Genomic DNA, 21,298 nt, shown 5'->3' with positions numbered 1-21,298 from the left:
CAACTCATATCTGCACAAGAAACAAAAGGGACAACATAGAAGACCAAGTTAGATCAGCTTCCTAAATGTGGGTTCTTCCTTAGTCATTTGCTACCCTGCAGTCTGAGGCTGGGGAAGGACAGGACACATCTAGAACATGTGTGTGGCTGTGATGTATTTCTTGCTGTTCCCAAGCCCATCTAGATTTCCCCTCTGTGCTTTGCACTTTCTGTTCCCTCTTTCTGCTCTGCCTTTCCCAAAGTGTCTGCCTTCCTTGTGTGCGTGCTAAGTTGCTTCAGTTGTGTCAGACTCTTTGTGACACTATGGACTGTAGCCCACCAGGCTCCTCTATCCATGGGATTCTCCAGGCATGAATACTGGACTAGGTTGCCATGCCCTCTTCCAGGGGATCTTCCCGACCCAGGGATCAAACCCACACCTCCTGGATCTCCTGCATTGGCAGGCGGGTTCTTTGCCACTAGCGCCACTTGGGAAGCCTGCCTGCCTTCCTTACTCCTCATTATTCAAGGTCTTGAGCAAATGTCCCTCTTCAGAGAGACCCTCCTAACCTGAAGCATCTTCCTGATACTCTCCACCCTCTGCATCCCCGTTCTGTTTTGTTTATATCACTTATCACTACCAGAAATTTTATTATGTTGTCCCGCCAAAATGTGAACTTCATGAAAGCAGAGACTTTGCCTTATTCACCTCATACTATTAGTGCCTGAAATAGTACCTGGAACCAAGTAGACATTTAATATGATACTGAGCGAATGAATGAATAAATGAATGTTTTCCTGCCCCTCTTCTTTCTGTTATAGCTGTTATCCTGGGAGTGTGTTTGTGTATTTGTACCTAGAAAGCAAATAGGATGGTGTGTGTTGTTCTGTATGAAGTCACCTGAGCTTTCAAATATCAATAGCTCAAGAGATACACAAGTCACCACACGTGTGGAAGGCTGTAGGTCTTGTGTTGTCGGTGTTGGGGGAGGGAGAGTCCATAGATGCCAGTGCTCTGAGTGGGTGTATCCCAGGGTAGTGCAGGGACTGCAGAATGCGCTGTTCCTCTCCCCAGCTGTGCATCTGTCCCCAGGTGTCTTCCTGTCTCTCAGCATGTTGTGATGTCTCGGCTGCTTTGGTGAGATGTTTGTCTGTCACCGAGACTGTTTATCCCCACTGCTTTCCCTCTCTTCTCTCCACCTGTTCCTCTGGATATATGTATAGGGGGAGTCTTCATTGGCTCTCTTGCCCCCTCTCACACACAGCCCTGCCCCAGTCATGGACCCCTCCCTCGTTCACTGGGCCCTGTTGCTGGGCTCTGGGTTGCCATAGTGACGGTTGCCAAGTCCCTGAGGCTGATAGCCAGCGATGGGGCTGTCGGCTCCATCCACGCGGGAGGCTGAGGGGGGCTTCCCATTGTGTGGAGAAGGGGATGTTGCCATGACAACCAACCCCCACTAAGGGGCAGGGACCAGCCCTTCCACACCCGCCTCCAGCCTCCCCACCTCAGGCAAGCTCCAGTGCAGGCTTAGAAGGCAGGAGTAAATTCCAGACAGCCCAGCACCTGGCCTTCCAGTTTTCAACTCCCCTCCTATAGCACTTGCACCTCTCCGGACCCAGGCATCTTACTCAGACAGGGGGAGGGGCAGGGGTCTCACCGGATAGAGGCGAGCCAGGAGGACCCCTTGACCTCCAGGCAGATGGGAGACAGTGGGAGGGGACCTAAAGCCAGGGAGGGGCAGGCAGGGCAGAGGTTGTGACCCCTGCCGACTGGCTCCAGCGATGCTCCTGACGGCTGCTTTTGTGATTGGAGAATGGGGCTGAGTCTAAGGGGCTGGACACCCAAGTTTTATGGGGAGAAGAGCCTGGGTTTTGGGTACACAGGGAGCCAGGGGATAGGCAGCTTGATGCCTGGGTCCCTGAGTCTTCTGGCCATACAAGTGCCTTGGGTCAGGGTATAGACTGAACATGTGAACATGTTTTTTCCACTTTGTTTCTGAGACTTGCTTTGAGTCTGGTACTTTGGTTTAACAATATATATTTAGGCTTTCCCCCATGTGTGAATGTATATTCGGACATCCCCAATAGGATGTATTGGCAACTCCCACTCCCACCTGGGTTTTTCTCTCCCTCCATTGGAAGTGGCTGCCTTCCTCAGCCTTCTCACTCACCGCCTTACCCATCCCATCCCCTTCCCCCAGCACATCATGCATTATCCACCTCAGTGATCCCACCGAACCCTCTCCCTACTCCTTGGTTTCATGCAATCCAACCCTCAGCTGGAAAGTCATTCTAACCACCAGTTCCCCATCCCAATTCGTGTCCAAACATTTTCCAGCCTTCTTGTCAACTTTTCAAGTTTTTTATTCTTTTTTTTTTTTTTTTTTGGTTTTTGTTGTTCAAATTTCCCTTTTACAGTAAAACTATTGAGGTGACAGCCATATACCGCCACCTCCCCCATGGCAATATCAACTTCCTGTTCCCTGGAAGGAGTGATTAGAAAAATCAGGAAGGAGCTGGGAACTACAGCACCAGAGAGATGACCTCTGGTGGACAAAGCAACCATTTGGCTGGTGATTGAGGTGGCCAATGTGGTACCCAAGGAAAGCTCTGATCTAATGGAAATGAGCTGGGAGGAAACTGAGGCAACATCCAGTTGTGCACTAGAGGGCTGGAAGAGGTATCAGCTGGTCACTATGAAAAGAGTGGCTGTTGCTAAGGACCACCATCAGCTAGACCAGTCAGTAGGCCACCATTTTGGTCACTAAGAAGGGAGCTGTGTTGAGTTTGAAGGGAGTAGGATATGGAGGATATGATGAACAAGACAGCCATCTGGGTTACTGGGGACAACACATGGGTTCTTGGGGTCACCCTGTTGGGTAACAGAGACTATCTCGGGATATGGAAAGGGAAAAACAAGACAAATTGAGCCTGCCACAGCAGATGGCAGTCACCTTAGCTGTCCTAAAAGCAGCACAGAGAACAGGGGAAGGGGGATCCAGGCACGAGCCACTGAATTCTAGGAAGACCCTCCTCAGTCCACTCGATCTTCTTTAGAGTTAAGTTCCAGCTTCCTCCTGAAATGGGAGGTTCTTCCTTTCCTGCCCCCCCCCTTCTCCACAGAGTATGAACCATCCACCTCCCCCCACCCCCCAGACTAAGCCACTTCCGGTTCCAGCCAGACCACTTCCTATTTCAGAAGTGCTACTTCCTGTCCTGGATGAAGGCACTTCCAGTTCCTGCTGCACTGCTTCTGCCACTTCCCAGGCCACTTCTGTCCAGGCCTGGTCACTTCTTGTCTGGAGCAAGTCACTTCCTGTCCCAAGTGGCCCATTCAGCATCAGACCAAGTCCATAAGTGTCCCGACCGGTTCATAGCTTGCTATTGGCCACTGGACAAAACAGCATATTTCTTCTCATGGTAGCTGTCTTGACTCAACCACCCCAAATGGCTGGAGTAAGTATGTAGAGGCCTGGGGCAGGGCAGAGGAGTCATCCTGCCGCCCATGCCCTGAGCTGGGGTGGAATGCCAGAGCCTTCCCCATAAGGCCCCCATTTTTGGCAGACTAAGGGGAGTGGTTGGTAAGAGAAGTCAGAAGAGGGAGCTGAGGGGAGAAATGCTTTGATGCCCCGACCCCGGAGATGGGAGAGGCACAGGATAAGAAGCCAAGAGGGTAAGTAAAAGGAGATACAGGGAGGAGGATGCTAGGGAAGAGGAACAGACCTAGAGACAGAGGAGAGAGAAAGAAAATAAAAGAAAGGGAGAAGAGAAAAACAGTGAGAGGCAGAAAGAGGAGAAGTACCAACCAAAAGACAGACTGTTCCCACCCCTAGCTCTCAGTGGGTGAGGGGAACAAGGATCTCTGGGTCATGATCAGAGGTGGAGGCTGAATCTCTGCCTCCTCCCCAGGGGAACAGGACCCAGAAACACAGAGACAGAAGGGTACACACAGCCAACCAGAGGGCAGGCAGTAGTTGGGTGGATGTCTCAGGGAATCCTAAAAGTGGAGGAGAGGCAAGAGCCAGGAGGAGCAGAGGAGCTGATGGGGCAAAGGGGGCCAAGGAGATGCTAGAGGTGTCCCTCAAACCATGAATTAAACTGGAGGAGCACCCCACAAAGGGCTGGATCTAGGAGAGCCAGGTCGGAGGAACCCTCATACCTTGTAGTAGATGTTTGGGGGGCTCTGGGGGGGCCCATCCTGCACAATGTACACAGGATGCCCATAGTCACCACTCACCTTCTCATAATGGGGACAGAAGGAGGGGTCTGCAGCCCCACCACCCCGCAGAGCTATGCCTAGCTCCCCAGGCTCAGTCTCTCTAGGTCCCATCCCGCCTCCACCCCCCAGGCCCAGGGACCCTCCCCTCCCGAAGGAGCCAGGACCAGGGTGGCGACTCTCCGAAGGCTTGGCCCGCCGTCTCCGCCAACACATGGCACCCCCAGCCCCTGCCACGCCCAGCAAGAGCAGCGCCAGCCCCCCTGCTGCCCCGGCCACTGCAGGCATGCTGGGAGGGGGCAGGGGGCCTTCAGCACCCCGGGAGGTTGCATTGCTGGTGGGGTCACCTGGCAGGGAAGGGGTGAAGGAGGAAAGAGGGGGAGGGGCTGAAGGAGCCACCTGGGCATCTGGACACCCAGCCTTGGGGGTTCCCATGGGCTTCCCCAGTAGTGCTCAGGCCCTTTGGGGACCCCAAGCCCTTCCCCTCCCCGCCAAGCCCCATTCCGAATCCAGGTGTGTCCAGCCCTTCAACCCGTGCCAGGCAGTCCTCCCCCCTTCTCTGACAGTGCTGATTGAAGCACTGACTAATTAGTTCTAATTGAGTCTTTTCCTCATTTGGCTTCCATTCCCGTCCCACCCTCCCATCCTCTCTTCTCCTCTTTCCTGGATCATTGCCCCCAAAACTGCAGAGGGAGGGAGAGGGTGGCGGCAGGGCAGCTAGGGTCCGAGAGCAGAAGAGGAGGGAAGGCAGGAGGCTGGACCCCTGGTTCCTACCTGCAGTGCTCTCTTTCCCGGGCTCCAGGCTGTGGGCTGCCCCTCGGTCTCTTTCCATGGGCATTTCAGACACAGGTTTTCGGGGGGCAGCGCCTCCTCGGGGACCTGGAGATGGGGAAGACCTGAGAGAAGGGCTGAGACAGCAGCCCCCTGACCATGAAGATACGCCCCAGCCTCCTTCAGCCCTTAGCAGGCGTGCCCCAGCCCCGCTCACTTTGTCCCACTCGGAGAAGCACCTTCATGCCTCTGGTGAGGCACACACCTCCCTGCAAGCTCTCCAGGCCTTCCCGGGTTCCATCCGACGTGGCTGGAAGAGAACCAGAGGGAGAAGTTGGTGCTCAGAGCTACCCGTATTCCATCTCCACGCCTGGCCCCAACACCATCAGAGGTGGCTCCAAGGATCCCTTCCCTTATCTGCCCTCAATCCCAGGGGTACCTTCCCACTAGACCCTACCCTCTGCCCAGCAGTACCAATTATGTAGTAATCGTGGTGTGAGCGGAACTCGTGGCCCCAGAGGTTAGGGCTATACTCCTGGAACTTGATGGTGAAGCGGAGATCCAGATCTGGCCGGTCACAAGTGAGGAGGAGGTTTGGGGCAGGGGGTGCCTCACAGCGCCGGCCCTGGGCACCCCCTACCAGATACAGCTTGTAGAACTCGTAATTAGGAGAGGAGTGGGGACCCGGAGGCCGGGCCCGGGGGCAGAGTAGATCTAGCCGGTCCCCGATCTGAGGATAGAGCACGTAACCACCCTCTGCCTGGAACCTGTGGGGAGGAGGGCGAGGTGGATAAGGATGAGAGGTGTCAGAGGTCTGGTCCCTGAGCTTTGCTTTCCTCACCCCTCACCCTTGCAGGACAGCCTTTGTCTGAGTGGGGAGTCTGTTCTGACAGTGCGGGCACTAAGGGCTCTGGAAGCTCACGTTGGGGAAGCAGCAGGAAGTCCGGCTCAGAGGTCCCCTGCCCCTTGGTGTGCCCAAATGCACTTTTCAGCCTGCCCTCACCACATGCACACTGCCATCTCTTGCTCCATCACCAGCCCTGTTGCCATGGCAACAGGATGCCAGTTACCAAGGAGCTGGCCTCTCTGGAACCACACAGCCCACCCTCCCAGGTGATTTCACTATTCCATGGCAGTCAACGATGGGGGCAGAGCCTCCCCTCCCCCAGGCCACCACTGAATTTCAGGGCAGAGGGGGCAGGATGGGAGGAGGGTGCGGAGGGTGATCCAGTGACCCAAGTTGGCCAGGCAATGTGACAGGAGGCAAACCTGGCAGTGGCCCTAAATGGGGCTAACAGGAACCAGGGTCTGTGGGCCAGCTGCCCCAGACTTTACCCTGCTCAGCACCTATCTTCCCCCAGGTCCCTCACTTCCTAGGGAAAGTGACCTATTGCTCTGGAATGGAAAGAGCTGACTATTCTACCCACAGCTGACATAAGCCCATGTCTCCCTTGGCCCCAGGGGCCACTAGCCTAACCTGCCAACAACTGCGGCCCCTCCCTGTACATGAATGGCAGAGAGGGTCTCCAAACTTGGTCACAGGTTGACTGCTGCTGGTATCTTCCCAGACTCCCTCCCATCCAACATCCCAAAGAGCCCCCACAACACTCTAACTCCCTTTTCTCAATTCTATCAGAATAAGCCTAACTTATATCCTCACACTGCAGCTGATACTCCAGCTGCATGTGGGAGCTGGTGGATAGGAGACTGAGAGAGGAAAAGATATTTGAGATTAGACTCCAAGAGAAAGGGGAGGGAGGCGGCCAGGCCAGGGAAATGTGACCGAGGCCAAAAAACAATCACCCTTGTTCTTCTTTAATGAACTTATAATGTGTTCAAATACCTTACCTCTAATCTTCATAAAGGCTGTAAGGACTGAGGATACAAACTTGGAAAGGTTAAGTGACTTGCCCAAGGCCACACAGCCAAAAGCCACAGAGCTAGGATTAAGACTTAGAAGGTTATGAGCGCCAAAGCACGACCTCTTCCCATGGCCTCACACAGCCTCCCCGGGTAAGTAGAAAGTTTTCAAGACCCAGAACTCTTTTGCTCGTGGGGAATGGGATCTGCATGGAGTCAAGGGACCTGGAGGACCTCCCAAGGGTTCTGTCCTACTCTGTGTGGCTTGAAGTTTCATCTGACCCCTGGACTTTCTTCAGAGCAAAGGAAGTATGCCACGGGACAGAGGTCTGATGGAAGAGGTTGCAGCAGAGATGGGGGAAGGGGCAACCGAGTCCTCAAGACTCCAGATGCAAGAGAGAACATGGGGGTTTTAAGGGGCTCCAGACTTCTTCCAGCGAGAAATCGCCAAGCCAGGAAGGGAGTAAAATCTTCTGCTTGGGAAATTGTTCCACCAAGGGCTCACCGACCCTCTCTGGGCACAAGTGGGGAGACGGATGAGTGAAGAAGAGTCAAACAGGCATGGGCAAGTTGTCCCTGAAACCCCAACCTGAGCCCCTCCCCTAGCATCTCCACCACTGAGTCCCTTCTGGGGAAGGAGGCACCCCCTTTTCCTCTCAGCGCCTCAGCAGCACCTACTCAGCTGCTCTCCTGAGAACTGACATTAACCAGGCTCCCTCTAAGCCCAGCCCCTGACACCACTCATGTCTCCCACAAACCCAAATAACCGCTCCCCGGCCCTCCGGGTTACCCAGGAACTTTCAAATCCTTGCCCCTTGGGGGTCTCTCAAACTCTCGACACATGGCTGTCACCACCCACATCTAGCTCTGTGTGCCACTCGCGAATCTGGCTCCCAAGATCACCTCTGTCTGGTTACCCATCAGCTCACATTCACACACCAGCACCCTCCCTCCAGCCTCCTCCCAGCTCAGAGAACCCAGCCCCCCAAAGTCCCCAAAGCTTCCAAGCTTTCTGCCCAGGAGGTGTGGGGTCTCCCCAGCCCGGGGCCGCTCACCTCTTGTTTGCCGAATTCCAGTAGACAGGCTCCAGGCTGAGCCCAGACACCAGCCCCAAAACCCCGAGCAGCAGCAGGGCCCCGACTCGCACACCCCCCGGCCCAGAATGGGGGGCCCCCATGACCCCGCCAAGGCCTGGGGGGCGGGGCACCAACTCCCCCAAAGTCGCTCACCCCCGTGGGGTGACTGCCTTGGCCGCCCAGGCTATTCTGCCCGGGCCGCCCGGGTGGCCGATGCCCCCAGCTCCCACGCGGACCCGCTTCCTGCTTCGCCTGTGCCCCCGCTCCGGAGCGCTCAGCCCACAGGAGCCCTTCCAGGGGCGGTCTGCAGGCGCCCTATGCCCCCGGCCCACGCGCCGGCACCCCGGGATCGGCGAGCGGGCCTAAGTAGGGGACTGGGGGAGCCGGGGGCCGGGCGGGGGCGGCATGGGGCGCCAGGGGAGAGAGCGGGGAAAGGGGCGCCGAGCCGGAGCCCCAGCCTCGCTGGGATTGAGGGCAGCGGGCTAAGGGAGGAAACCAGTCCCGAGCCCAGGAGGGGGGAGTTAAAGGAGAGGCGGGGAGGGGGAGAGGATGGCGGAGGGAAAAACCGGAGCTGGAGCCCGAGTCGGAGCGGGCGGCAGGATCGCAGCCCACGTCCCCCACCCTCTCACCTCGCGCACCTCCCGCCCGCCCAGCTGTCTCACCCCGCGCCCCTCCTTGCTCCCCTGCGCGGTCTCTCACGCCCCCTTTGTCTCTGCGACTCTCGGTCTCTGGCTTAGTTTCTGCCCACCTCCCCTGCTGCCCTGGGATCGCCCGGACAGCTGGAATCTTCCGCTCTCTCAAATCCAGACAGGCTCTCTCGCCCTCTACATCCCGAGGAACCCAGCCCCTTTGCCTCCCGCAGCCTCCTCCTCCCCTATCCCAAAACAACACCGCTGCTCTTGGGAGGTCTGGAGAGCATAATAATAACCTTGAAGGCTCCGTACTTTACGTGAACGAGCAGACTGGTTCGTCTAGACTACCTGTGTGAGGTGGGAGGGGCAGAGCTGAAGGATCCCCATTGCAGTGATGAAGTAACTGAGGCTCGGGGAGGCCCTGTGACTTGCCCAAGGTCACACCGAGAATCTGGGATGAAGCTGAAACCAAACCCAGGCTGCCGAACTCCCAGTCCTGGGGTCCCTACTCACAGCCTCCCTGACCTTTTACTGCTGCCTGGGTGTTGATGAAAGGCAAGAGATTAGGGGGTAAACGCGGGCCCTTCTTAGATGGTTGTGGGGAGAAACGGGTCTGGAGAGGAAAGGCAGAACCTACAACCCCAAACCCGCGTTCAGCCGGAAGGGCTGTTTCCAATTATCCTGGGGAAGGGAGGAGGCTTTGCCTTTTTGGGTGTAAGAGCCCCGGCTTTCAGCACCTCTGGGCAGAGGTGACATTCCTCGCTCCTCTCCAGTCGTCGTCACAGGCGTCCCGATCTCCCCTCAGACTGGGAGTCCACAATCAAACCCTCTGCTGACAGTCTCTCTTCAGAGACCCCTTCTCGGTGTCTGGCAAGGTGTGTGTGGAGGGGAAGCGGGGAGCCACTGCTTGAAATAACAACTCCCCCTCCCCCCCAACCAAAGACAGAGCAGATAAATGGAGAAACCAGACGAGTGACAGCTGCTGAATGACTCTCGCCCTTGCCGTGCATCTAACGGGAATACAGAACGTGACGTCTGTGGTTTTCGGCACCTTTACTCTTTCATGTGTGCCCTTGACTCTGGCTACTCAGTCACCTGCCTCTCGGGGAGTCCAGGGGAGGGGAGGCGGTCCTCTGGCTCACCTTCCCCCGGAGCTGACTAATGATGGTAAATGGTAAACACTGTTTTGAGCGGGAGAGAGCGGGTGTCTCGTCTGTCACCGTCTGCACAGTCTAACACGGTCACACCCGACAGTCTGACACACAGCTCCTGCCACTCCTGCTCAGCCACACTCACCCTGACCCCTGCCGCCCCCACCTTGGGAGTGAGATTTCAAACAGGTTTTCCCCCTTCAGTTTACCAAGTTGCCTAGCAACCCGCCAGTCAATGGCATGAGGCCCCACCCCCCACTGGCTTGACTTCACACCAAGCTTCGCAGCCCCATTGGTTCCTGCCTAGTCCCACCTCTCAACCCTGGTTTCAGGAATATTATGCCAGTCCCCACTGCTGGACCCTGGAGCCCACTGGTACGGGACCCCTCCCAGGCTCATCTCCATCATCTGCCTCCCCAAAGAGACACAAAGACTCTAGTATCATATAAAATCTTTTTATGTAAACTCTCCCCCACCTCCCTCTGTCCCTCCCTGTCCCATCTCCTCCTGGTGAGCATCTGAGATGCTGGTGTCTGGGCCTCCCCCACACCACCAGAGCTGAAGCTGACATTCAAGGTGCACGTGGCGCATGGAGAGCAGAGGAAGGTCCACTTCCTCCTCCCCCTCATCCCCACTCTCCGTGGGCTCCGGAAACACACGCTGCCCGGAGGTAGTGGCCAGCAGAGGCAGGCTAGGGTGCAGGCTATAGGGAGAGATGGGTGGCGCTGGTCAGTTCCCTGAGCCAGGATGCCCACTCCCTCAGGTTTACCTTCCTCCCAAACCGAGCCCCCAAATGTGCAAAATTGACTCGTGACCTCACGCCATTGGTGCAGTCCTTCTGGGGCTGGAAACTTAGCACTGGCTCCGGCTTGCTCTCAAGCCCCGTCCCGCCGGTGTCCCACACAGAGACAGGCCCGTTAGTGCTGCCGCTCACAAGGAACTGCCCGGTCCTGGAGGAGAGAGGAGAGGCCTGCCGACATGGAGTCATCACCCGGGGCAGGAACCCTTCACCGTCAATGGCTGGGATCCCACAGTTGGGCTCTGGCATCCCAGGGGCATCAAGGCCCTAGCAGGGAGGACTGCCAGTCACTCACGGGTCCAGATCAAAGTAGATACGTTGATTGGTGGTCACCTCGCGACTCAGGGACCACAGTGGGTGCCCAAGCTGCCGAAGATCCCAGCACAGAAGCTCAGCATCCTGAGGACAAAAAACAGGAGCCTAGAATTCACCCTCCACTCCCCTACCTCCAAGACATGCCTGCTTCCCTCCAGGGTTATAAGCACTCCTTTAGCTGGGTTGACTTTTTTCCCCCATGCCCATCTCCCAACACAGCAGACTACATCCCCACTCCTGCCTTCTACCCACTTGTTTTGGAACCTCAGAATATGATCCCTACCTTGCGGGCTCCAGAGAAGAAGCGATTGCCATCGGGGTGAAAGCAGAGGTGCGTGATGCCCCCTTGGTGTCCTCCCAGCAAGGCAAGAGGGGACCCATCTTCCCAGGTGTACAGGCCCAGGGAGCGGCCATAGGAGCCACAGGCGTAGAGGGGCTGGGTTGGGCTGAAGGCTATGCAGGAAATGATGCCACTCTGGCCCTGCCTTTTTGCTAGAAGGGGAAGGAACAACGTGGGGGAGAGGGCAAGAGTACCCAGCATTAACCAGGCTAATCAGAGGTGTACCTCTGTCTCCTGCCCAGGTGCTGGACTCAGTGTCCCCCACACCCCATTTGTTTTCAGCAGGATGAAAACATCTGATGCTCCCTAAATCCTTCTATCCCCTTCAAAGGAACAAAAGATGCAAGCCCCACTTTCTTCCCTCTCAAACCTCAATTTTTCTTTTTTTTAAAAAAATTCCATCTTATTTGTTTCCCCTGCTCAACACCTAATAAGCATTCAATTACTGCTTTTATTTTTTACTTTGGCTGCGCCACAGAACATGCAGGATCTTAGTTCCCTGACCAGGATCAAACCTGTGCCCCCTGCAGTGGAAGCGCAGTCTTAACCACTGGACTGCCAGGGAAGTCCCCTCAATTTTTCCTTAGAAGGGTCAGAAAGCTGAGACTTATAGGCAAAGGGAATCAGTTTCTCCAGCTACTTGGAAAAACCAAGACTTTGGGAACCAAGAGGTAAAGAACCAACAGGGGAGGGGCTCAGGAATGAACCAGCTCTTGACTACAGTTTGACCTTGGGAAAGTTTTATCCCCTCCCTGAGTCTGCTTTCTCCTCTGCCTACTGGGTACAACCTCCCAGGGCTGTGAGGATAACAACCCCCAATCCCCTACCTCCACACATGACCACAGGGCCCCTCTGCTCTTGGCTGGGCCCCTTTCTCTCCTCCCTTGGAGGTGGAGATTGCTTACCAAATGTGGTTCGGACCTCACAGTCTCGGCCAGGCCGGGATGTGGAGAAGACACGTACCGTCCGGTTGAAGCCACAGAAGAGCTGGGAGCCATCCGGAGAGAAGCAGAGCGAATGGGCTGCCGTCAGCTCATCCTGGGGGAAGGGAAAGGCTGGAAACAAGCCTGGTGCACAGCCTCTTCCTTCTCCAGGAAGGAGAGCTGGGCCAGGGCAAGCCCTGGGGCTGGGCGGAGAGTCCCTACCAGGTGATTGTAGGAGCGAAAGGAAGCCCGGAGCTCTCCGGTGAAGGCGTCCCAGATGTGAATTGGGTTCTCCCGGCTGCTGCTGGCCACGCTGAGAGAGACATGGACACTGAGGCCCCGGTGCTGTCAAAGGAAGGGGAGGAAGCCAACTGACCGGCCCTCTCAGCTAACTTCTGAAGGTCAAAGCAAGCTTCCCTCCTCCTGAGACCCCCACAGCCGCTGGCTGTCTCTCAGTAGAGGGTCCCCTTAAAATGGGGGTTGGGAGGGAAAGCAGGCAAAAGACATCACTTACTAGGAGGTGTCTGGCTGAGCTGAAGACATCAGGGAATACCAGCAGTAGTCATAGATGGTGTCGCCTTCTACCATTCGAAGGACAGGGGCCTGGACAGAGATGCAGAGATGCCTTGGTCACTGGTAGGAAAAGGAGGCCCACTCAGACCTGGAGAAGCTTTATGGCAGAGGGAGATACTCTGTGGGCACTTAACCAGGCAAGGGAAGGCAGATCAGGCAAATACAAGAATAAGATCTTGATCTTCAAATTCAAGGCTCAGCTCAGACTTTCACATCAGACTTGGGCCACTAAACACCATACAGATTTATCCTTTTGCTTTGTCAACACTTAGAGGAAGAAACAAACAACACCCCAACCCAGAGACAAAGAACCAGCCAATGATGCAAATATCCACTGAGCCATCTACCAGGTGCCATTGGATCGTTTACAAAAGTTATTGACCAGTCCAAACAAACAAAGGAGTATTAAAACAAAGCCAAACCAAACCCTGTGAGGCCTCCACTCAGCTTAAGAAACAAAATATTTTACCAAAGAGTTAAAAACCTCTTCCCAGTGAAATCCTCCTTCAGAGGGAAACACTATCCTGAACTTATCATTCTTGTATATTTCTTTAGGAATTCATAGATGAAAGACAATATATAGCATGGTCTCGCTTGCCTTTAAACTTAATATGAATGGTACCAAGCTGTATGTATCCCATCGCAATTATAGGATTTATGGTGATAAACCTAGCTTGAATTCACGCATTTTCCCTGCTTCACAGCATTCCATTCACGCGTCGTTCTCTATTGACAGTCACTGATGTTTTTCCAGTTTTTGGCGAGTGTGCTTTAACAATCTGGTACACATGTGGGAGGGATTCTCTGCAGTTTCTGCTACCGAGGGAAACCACTGGGTTCCATCGTATACGCTCTGCCAACTCTACAAGATCATGTCACATTTTTTTCCCAAAGTGCTCATCCCAATTTATTCTCCCCGCAGCGGCGTGTAGGAGTACCCATTGCTCTGCCTCCTCTTGCTGTTGCCAGACTTCCATATTTTTCTCAATTTGAAGGCTGTGAAATGGTATTTCATTACAATATAAACTGGCATCTCTCATTACCAGTAAAGTGAAGACATTTTTCCTTTTAAGGGAACCTTCTCATAGTTTTTGCTCAGTTTTCTCCTTGGTTGTTGTCTTTGACTTACTGACTTGAAGGAAATCTTCACATCAGCAGGATACCAGTCCTTTGTCACTTACTTGCTGGCCCTTGGGGTGATGTCACCCAGCTGTGACTGCAGGTCCACTTCTCCACTCTTAACCCTTGCATCTGACTGCCTGGAGTAAAGTTCCCCTAGGGCATCGCACAGGCTCCTTAAACTTAGTTTAGCCAGGAGAGACCCAGCCTCTGCTGCCTCTGAATCTGCTGCTCCTTCTGGGCTCTCCACCCGGTTCTCAAGCCTGAAGTCTGAGTACCCTGACTACTACTCTCTTCACGCCCTTTCCTCTCCTGGCCCAAACCAAGACCAGAGCTTGCGTATTCCACCTCCTAGCTTTGCTTGAACATGTATCCTTACCTTCGATTCCACATGTAGCCACTACCTTCTTGCCAGCATTTCTACACATGCCCTGGCCTCCCTCCTCCCCATACTCTAACCTGCCACTCAATTTTCCACTCTTCAGCTACACTGAGGCCCTGGACTCTTGTACCGCATCATTCTCCTGCTCAAAACATTGCAATGCTTCTCCATAACCCTCAGTATAAAACCCAATCTTCTAGGAAGCCTTCCCTTACCAGGCATCTACCCCACACCCACCTCTCCAGGCTCATCCTTCACCCCTGCCTTCTTTCCTGTAACATCTCCACACCCCACCATCCTGACTCCCAGATCTGAGAAGGTGTCAACTCACTGCACTCCTGGGCTGCAGGCTTTCACACACCAGACTCCAAGTCTGGAACAGCCTTCCCTCATTTCCCCCAACAACTCTTCCTGGTCAAATCCTAGCCATCCTTTGGGTCTCTCAGACACTTCTCCCCATGGGAAGCCTCCCCCTGAACCACGTTCAAATGCCCTCTGTGCCTCCACTCTGCAAAAGGCAGGAATCATGTCTGTCTGTCTTACCACTGTTTCCCCAACCCCTACTGAGGAATCAGCACAATCAGCAGTCAAGTGTTTTCATGGGAAAATGGAAACAGAAGACTGTCCCAATAACGTAAGGCCCAAAATAATAGCACCTTGAATTAAAACAGTGAATTGGATAAATTAGAAAGATCAGGTGGACTTCATGGGATTTGGTAATTAATTGGATGCAGGGCTTAGGAGAGGGTGATTAAAGGATGAGACCCTGGTTTCTGGTTTGGATACCTAAGGTCACCAAGATGGTGGAAGGACTTGGGATGCACAGAAGAGCTGAGATGCCAAGGTACTCAGCAAGTTAGGGAGAATCAGACAGCCTAAGCCACAAAGGAAAAGTTTTTATAAAGCAAAAAAGCAATTGTCTGGATATAGCATTTGAGAATGAGGACACCCCCTCCCTAGCCTGACATATGTAGGACACAGAGATTGCACAGTCACCCCCAGAGAAGGTACAGGAAAGGGAAGGCCTCAGGCAAGAGCCACAGGGTAGGCAGAGTACTCAGGGAAGAGGCGGGGACATAGAAACAGGAGTTCCAGAAAGCTCTGTGAAAAGGTAGAAAAAGGAGGGGAGGAGTTGGGAAACTGCTGAGAAGAAGCAGTACACAGATGTACAAAAATACCCCCAAAACCCTCCCCCAACTTCCCCACCTACATAAATGTTATCCATTTCCATACCAAACTTTCAGACATTAAAAATGAAAACACCATGCCTCAAAGCCAAAACACCAACACATGAAACAGAAACAATAATGCCACAAATTAAATACAGACTTAAAAAAGAAAATAGCTAATGAGTGAGGCTGTGATAGAATTGGTATACTCATATTGCCAACACCAGTAATAATAATAAAAAGAATAAACAGCATAAAAAGCTTTTGAAAACAAACTGATGATTGGTATTATAAGACATAAAAAAAAAATACTGATACTCTCCGACCTAGGGTATTTCTTATAAAACTCTGTTTCTCTGAAGAATCGCCATCAAAACACATGGAGATGTTCACTGAAAAATAATTTATGATATAAAAAATCCTGAAAACAATCCAAAAGTCCAAAACAGAGAAACAGTTAAGAAAACTATCACAAGCATTCAGTGCAATATCATAAACCATTAAGCATGATAACCACAAAGACTGGAGGACCACAAAAAACATTTATGATATGATTGTTAAAAGTAATAGTGTACAAAACCATCTACCATAGTATTACAACCACATAGAAAGCTTCAGTATTTGGACAGAGCTTAGGAAGAATGACAATGACAGAAAACCAAAGACAAACCCAGACAGTGTATTAAAAAGCAGACACATTACTTTGCCTACAAAGATTTGTGTAGTCAAAGCTATGGTTTTTCCAGTAGTTATGTATGGATGCAGGAACTGGACAATAAAAAAGGCTGAGCACCGAAGAACTAAGGCCTTTGAACTGTGGTATTGAAGAAGACTCTTGAGAGTCCCTTGAACAGTAAAGAGATCAAACAAGTCAATCCTAAAGGAAATCAACCCTAAATATTTATTGGAAGGACTGATGCTGAAGCTGAAATTCTTAGTATGGTGGCCACCTGATGCAAAGAGGTGACTCACTGAAAAAAACCCTGATGCTGGGAAAGATTGAGGGCAGGAGGAAAAGGGGATGACAGAGGATGAGATGGTTGGATGGCACCACCAACTCAATGGACATGAGTTTGAGCAAATTTCAAGAGATGATGAAGGACAGGGAAGCCTGGCGTGCTGCAGTCCATGGGATTGCAAAGAGCTGGACACAACTAAGCAACTGAACAATAACAACTAGAAAGAATGTATAAAAACATAAAGGGCTGAATTTTGTAGAGCAGTGGAAAACAATGACTTTTCCCCCTTTGTACCATTCTCATTTCTCTAAAACAAGTGTATGCAATAAATGTTCGATCTCTCACATTTCCAGCCTCCTCTAACTATCCCTGCTCCTGAACTCTCTCAGGCTGGCTGCACTATGCCCACCTGGTCCTGGTTTCTGGACACCACTGGTTTCTGTTCCAGGAACCAGGGCGAGGTGTGCCTTACAGCTTACACAAAGAACTCCCATGTCCGCAGTCTCCAAACTCACAGAGATGCAGGATAGGCTGGCGTTCAGGACCATCCCTCAAACAGGGCACCCTTCTTTCACAAGACCTGCACTCCCACTGACCTACCTGCCTGGCATGTAGACTGTGCTCAATGAATATTTGCTGAATGAATCAGTCAATGAAAGAATGAATAAAAATGCCCAACATCCTGGCCTCTGCCATTCCTTGACTTCCTCAGCACCCAAGGCCACCACTTCCACTCTGGACCAGCTGCCCACACTCACAACTGAGTCATCACCACAATCTCTGGCCATCATCTCCAACCCATCCAGGGATACCCCACCGGTCTAGTAGTTAGGACTCCATGCTTTCACTGCCAAGGGAGGGCCTGGGTTGGGGGAAAAAAAAAAGAGAACATCCAACCCATTAGGCTCCCTGAATTTCTACCACAATAACTGTTCAGCTTCATCAGAAACCCGTTTACAACCCATTTCCTTACCCACCTTACATGCTCGTCACCATGACAGGGGTACCCCAGAAATACTCGTGAAACACCCCTGGTCTTTCTCTCCTGGCAAACCCCAGCCAGACCTCCTATTCCTCGTAGACCATGCTTGCACTCAACTAACACCAAGGACTACTAGTGTGCACTGAACACTGACTACATGCCAGGCACTATTTTAAGCACTTTACCCTAATTCTTTTAATTCTCACCACAACTCTATGAAGTGGGTGCTATTATTACCATCCTCATTTTACAGAGAAACTATAGTCAACTTACTGAGGAAAGATGCACAACCACGCTAACTGGTCTCACTTTCAATGAAGGATAACAAATTTCTAGCGGGCACTGAGCAAAGAAGAGTAATGCTGGGCTTCCCTTGTGGCTCAACTGGTAAAGTATCCGCCTGCAACGCGGGAGACCTGGGTTCGATCCCTGGGTTGGGAAGATCCCCTGGAGAAGCGAAAGGCTACCCACTCCAGTATTCTGGCCTGGAAAATTCCATGGACTGTATAGTCTATGGGGTCGCAAAGACTGAGTGGACATGACTGAGTGGGGGAAAAAAAAAAAAGAAGAAGAAGAGCAATGCTACTCTACACTGAGCATTCCTTGGTGGTTTTGATTTTCTACTCCCCGGGGAATGATCATTTCACACCTTCTGCTGTTTCCCACAGCCCCCTTCCTTCAGCTGATAGCCTCCCATTATGCTTCCCTGAGAAGCCAAGAGACTGAGACACCCAAATCTTCCCATGACCAAACAACTGCCTCTGAACACACCCTTCGCCTTTCTTCCCACGGTGAGCAAGGATTCTGCGCCTGTCAAAGTCTAGTCCTTCAAAGTGCTCTGGATCCTGTCTTCTCCCAGTCACACACGGACTGTCACACACCCCCTCTCTTACAGCAGCGATTCCTCCCTCTCTACTGGTTATTCCTGACTTCACAGAAGCATCTTGTTAACCTTTCTTTAACCCCACATTCCCTCCGGTCACCATTCCATTTCTCAGCTTCCTTTCACAGGGAAACACTTTCAAAGAATTCTCTTTTCCATCCCCCTACAGTCAGCTTCTGCCTCGAACATTTCTCTGAAAGTGCTTTTCTTAAAGTCACTAATGTTTTCTTGGGTCATTCTCTAAATCTGCCCTCACTCTCAACATGGTTAGACATGATCAAAATCATTAGACGTGATTTTGGCGTCCACTTTTGTAACTTCTCCTGTACCCATCTCCATGTGCCAGAGCGCTCCATCTGCTTGAGCCTTCTTCTCCATCTCCACTCTCTCTTGAGATTGACTCCATTCTCAATTCCAAGATAACATCGACATGCTCTCCCACTTTCAAAGTATATCCCCAGCACCCTTCTCCAAGTCTCTCCTTAGGTTTACATTTCACATTTAAAGTACCTAAAAACCCTTACCTCTGTCCCAACACCTCTTCATATCCTCTGAGTAAACTTTATCCCCATCCACCCAACTGACTTCCAAATCCTAAGAAATATACTTCAAAACCACCCACCTCTATCTCTCCTGATACCACACTAGCACAAGCCAACATCATTTTTTACCTAGACTGTGGGAAACACATCCGGATGGATCTCCACTCTTGCCCACTCACAATCCATTCTCTAGATTTCAGCCATCATTTCACTCTTCTCTTTTAGTCTCTCCCACGGCTTCCTCAAAACACTCCAAACACCCTACCCACAAGATGTGGCTGCCAACCACCTTGCCATCTTCACCATGCTTTCCCCCTCACTGGCCTTGGTCCAGCAAGCATTGGCTTGCTTTCTGTTGCTTGAACACACAAGGCTCTTTCCCAGCTCTAGGTCTTTGTGTAATTGCCTCTTCTTGGAAAACTTCACATGACAGACCTCATCATCCTTCAGACATCAGCTCAAATGCCTCTTCTTTAGAGAGCCCCTCTCCTGACCTTTTTTTTTTTAATCTAAAGCAGCATCCTCAGGACTTCCCTGGTGGTCCAGTGGCTAAAACTCTGAGCTCCCAATGCAGGGGGCCAGGGTTCAATCCCTGGTCAGGAAACTAGATCCCACATGAAACACTTAAAAGATCCTGCATGCCACAACTAAGACCTGGCACAGCCAAATAAATAAATAAAGTTTAAATAAATAGGTAAATAAAATGACACTAATCAAAAATACAAATAGGTAAAAATAAAGCGGCATCCTCTAGTTAGTCTCTCTTTGTTCTGTTTATTTCCTTCATAGATTTATTATCATCTGTAAAAAACTTCTTTATTGGTTTACACGTTTGTTGTCTGTCTCCCACACAAAAAAGCAAATCAGCTCTTTGTCTCATTCATCGCTTTATCCCAATACCAAACACAATAAGTGACTACTGGTGGTCATTCAACACATCTCTGTAAGTCAATTAAAAACCACAGTGAGAAAGCCACTACTCTTTTATGGGAAACACATATTCCTAACTAAAGAAGAACAAACATCTCTCTTTTTTTTTTTCCAAACATCTCTTTAAGTGACTTCGGAATTCAGGGTAGAAATATTACTTGTGGAAACTCATGGCGAAGAAGTGTCCTGCCTGAGAACAGGAAACATGTGGACTGTTCTTTCTCCATCTACAGGAACGCCTTAAATATGCAATGTCTGATCAAGTGGCAGTTAGCTCTGAGCCCCTGCCCTTACCATTTCCGCGTATTCCAGTTGCTCCCCCTCATCGTACAGCTCTGGGGGCAGGTTATAAATCCGCAGAATATTATCAGCACTATTGGTCAAGATGCAAGAACCATCAGGGGCCCTAGGAGGATGAAAGAGTTAGAAAGCTGGATAGACCTAGATTTTCCAAGTGCAGGGTTAGGGCTGAGCCGACCTCTGGGATAGATAAACACCCCTAGGACCTTGAGGAGAGAAGACACACAATCCTAAATGCAACTGAAGCCCAGGCCTGGAATTCTTACTGCTTCTCCCACCATGGTAGATCCTTCTCCCAAATAACTGGGCGTGATTTTCTCCCTGCCCTATAATCCTTACTTACCACTTACAACCTTTCAAGAAGTTTTCAGGTTGGGTGATGAACTCTGACCAGGAACCACTGAGAAACCGAGGTACCTGGGAGAAGTTGTAGTTCCAAATGCTGTAAGGAAGATGGGGGGTGGACAACAAACCTAGGTCGCCAAAGCGAAGTGGAAATGGGCCTCGAGAAATGGGGCTGAGGGCTGGTCTATGAGATTACCTCACACTCCCAATCTTCTCAGATTCCTGAGCCAACTGCTAGCACCACTTACGTGTATCCCTCATCCTCTGGAGTGAGTTCTTCAGACACACCTTCTACGTCTTCTCCGGGCCCCAACTCTGGCCTGTTTGTTTCTTCTGCAGCCAGGCTCACATTTTCAGAAAGTTCTTTCTCCTCGACTCGACTGCTCAACTCACTAGGAGGACCAAATCCTGTTTCCAGGGGAGTGGAGAGAGAAGCTGGGACCCCTTCCTCCAGCTCCTGGGACAGAGCTAAGCCAGCCATGGGATCTGAGGACACCGGGGGGGGATCATCCCCATCGTGTGGCGGTGGCATCAGTTCAGGGTCCGTATTTTTATCCATCGGGGAAGCCTGATTAGAGAGACGGGCTGGAGCTGGGGCCTGGTCTGAAGGAAGGCAGTCTGGAGCTAATGGTGGAGCCTCCGGTGTCTTCATACTGCAGAGAAAGCGCGGTAGACAATGGCCGCGGCCAGACAGCCCTCTTCCCGTCGGCTACCAGGGGCAGGGCCCGCGGAGCAGCCGAGACCGCTTCAAAGTTCGCACGGATTGGGATGCAGAACTGCAAAAATGCTCCAGTGTGTTCCTCCTCCCGGGAGGGGGCACAAGGCCTAGCGAATAAACAGCGTTCCTACGCCTAGTCGTAGCTCCGTCTCACCAGTTCTCGCGGGATTTGGGTCCACCTTTCCATTGGACCTTCGCATCCCTGATCAGACTTCGCGCGCAACCCAAGAGAGGGGCAGGGTAGGAACGTAACAGGTCACGGGTAATCATTCCCATCAAGCCCTGGGGCTCTGGGAAGTTTGAAGTGGCTACTGGGAGCTGTAGTCCGAAAGCTT

General features: G+C 52.0%; 2 protein-coding genes across 2 annotated transcripts; both read right to left on the bottom strand.

The window, feature by feature from the left end:
- Positions 1 to 2,389: 2,389 nt before the first annotated feature.
- EFNB3 (ephrin B3) lies at positions 2,390 to 8,303 on the bottom strand. The gene is made up of 5 exons (XM_055396481.1): positions 7,881 to 8,303; positions 5,440 to 5,732; positions 5,183 to 5,275; positions 4,969 to 5,073; positions 2,390 to 4,541 (listed from the first exon to the last, which is right to left on the bottom strand). The coding sequence occupies exons 1-5, from the start codon at positions 8,000 to 8,002 to the stop codon at positions 4,132 to 4,134; spliced, it is 1,023 nt and encodes a 340-aa protein (XP_055252456.1). The 5' UTR covers positions 8,003 to 8,303; the 3' UTR covers positions 2,390 to 4,131.
- A 1,822-nt stretch (positions 8,304 to 10,125) lies between these two features.
- Positions 10,126 to 21,229, bottom strand: WRAP53 (WD repeat containing antisense to TP53). The gene is made up of 10 exons (XM_055406035.2): positions 20,494 to 21,229; positions 20,244 to 20,342; positions 19,895 to 20,006; positions 12,576 to 12,664; positions 12,284 to 12,374; positions 12,044 to 12,176; positions 11,082 to 11,290; positions 10,779 to 10,882; positions 10,500 to 10,634; positions 10,126 to 10,387 (listed from the first exon to the last, which is right to left on the bottom strand). The coding sequence occupies exons 1-10, from the start codon at positions 20,895 to 20,897 to the stop codon at positions 10,141 to 10,143; spliced, it is 1,623 nt and encodes a 540-aa protein (XP_055262010.1). The 5' UTR covers positions 20,898 to 21,229; the 3' UTR covers positions 10,126 to 10,140.
- Between the last annotated feature and the right edge of the window lie 69 nt (positions 21,230 to 21,298).

Source organism: Moschus berezovskii, chromosome 20 (assembly GCF_049115385.1).
Source record: "Moschus berezovskii isolate FMDL1 chromosome 20, NW_MosBer_1.0, whole genome shotgun sequence".
NCBI lineage: Eukaryota > Metazoa > Chordata > Mammalia > Artiodactyla > Moschidae > Moschus > Moschus berezovskii.
This window is presented reverse-complemented; position numbering and strand designations above follow the sequence as displayed.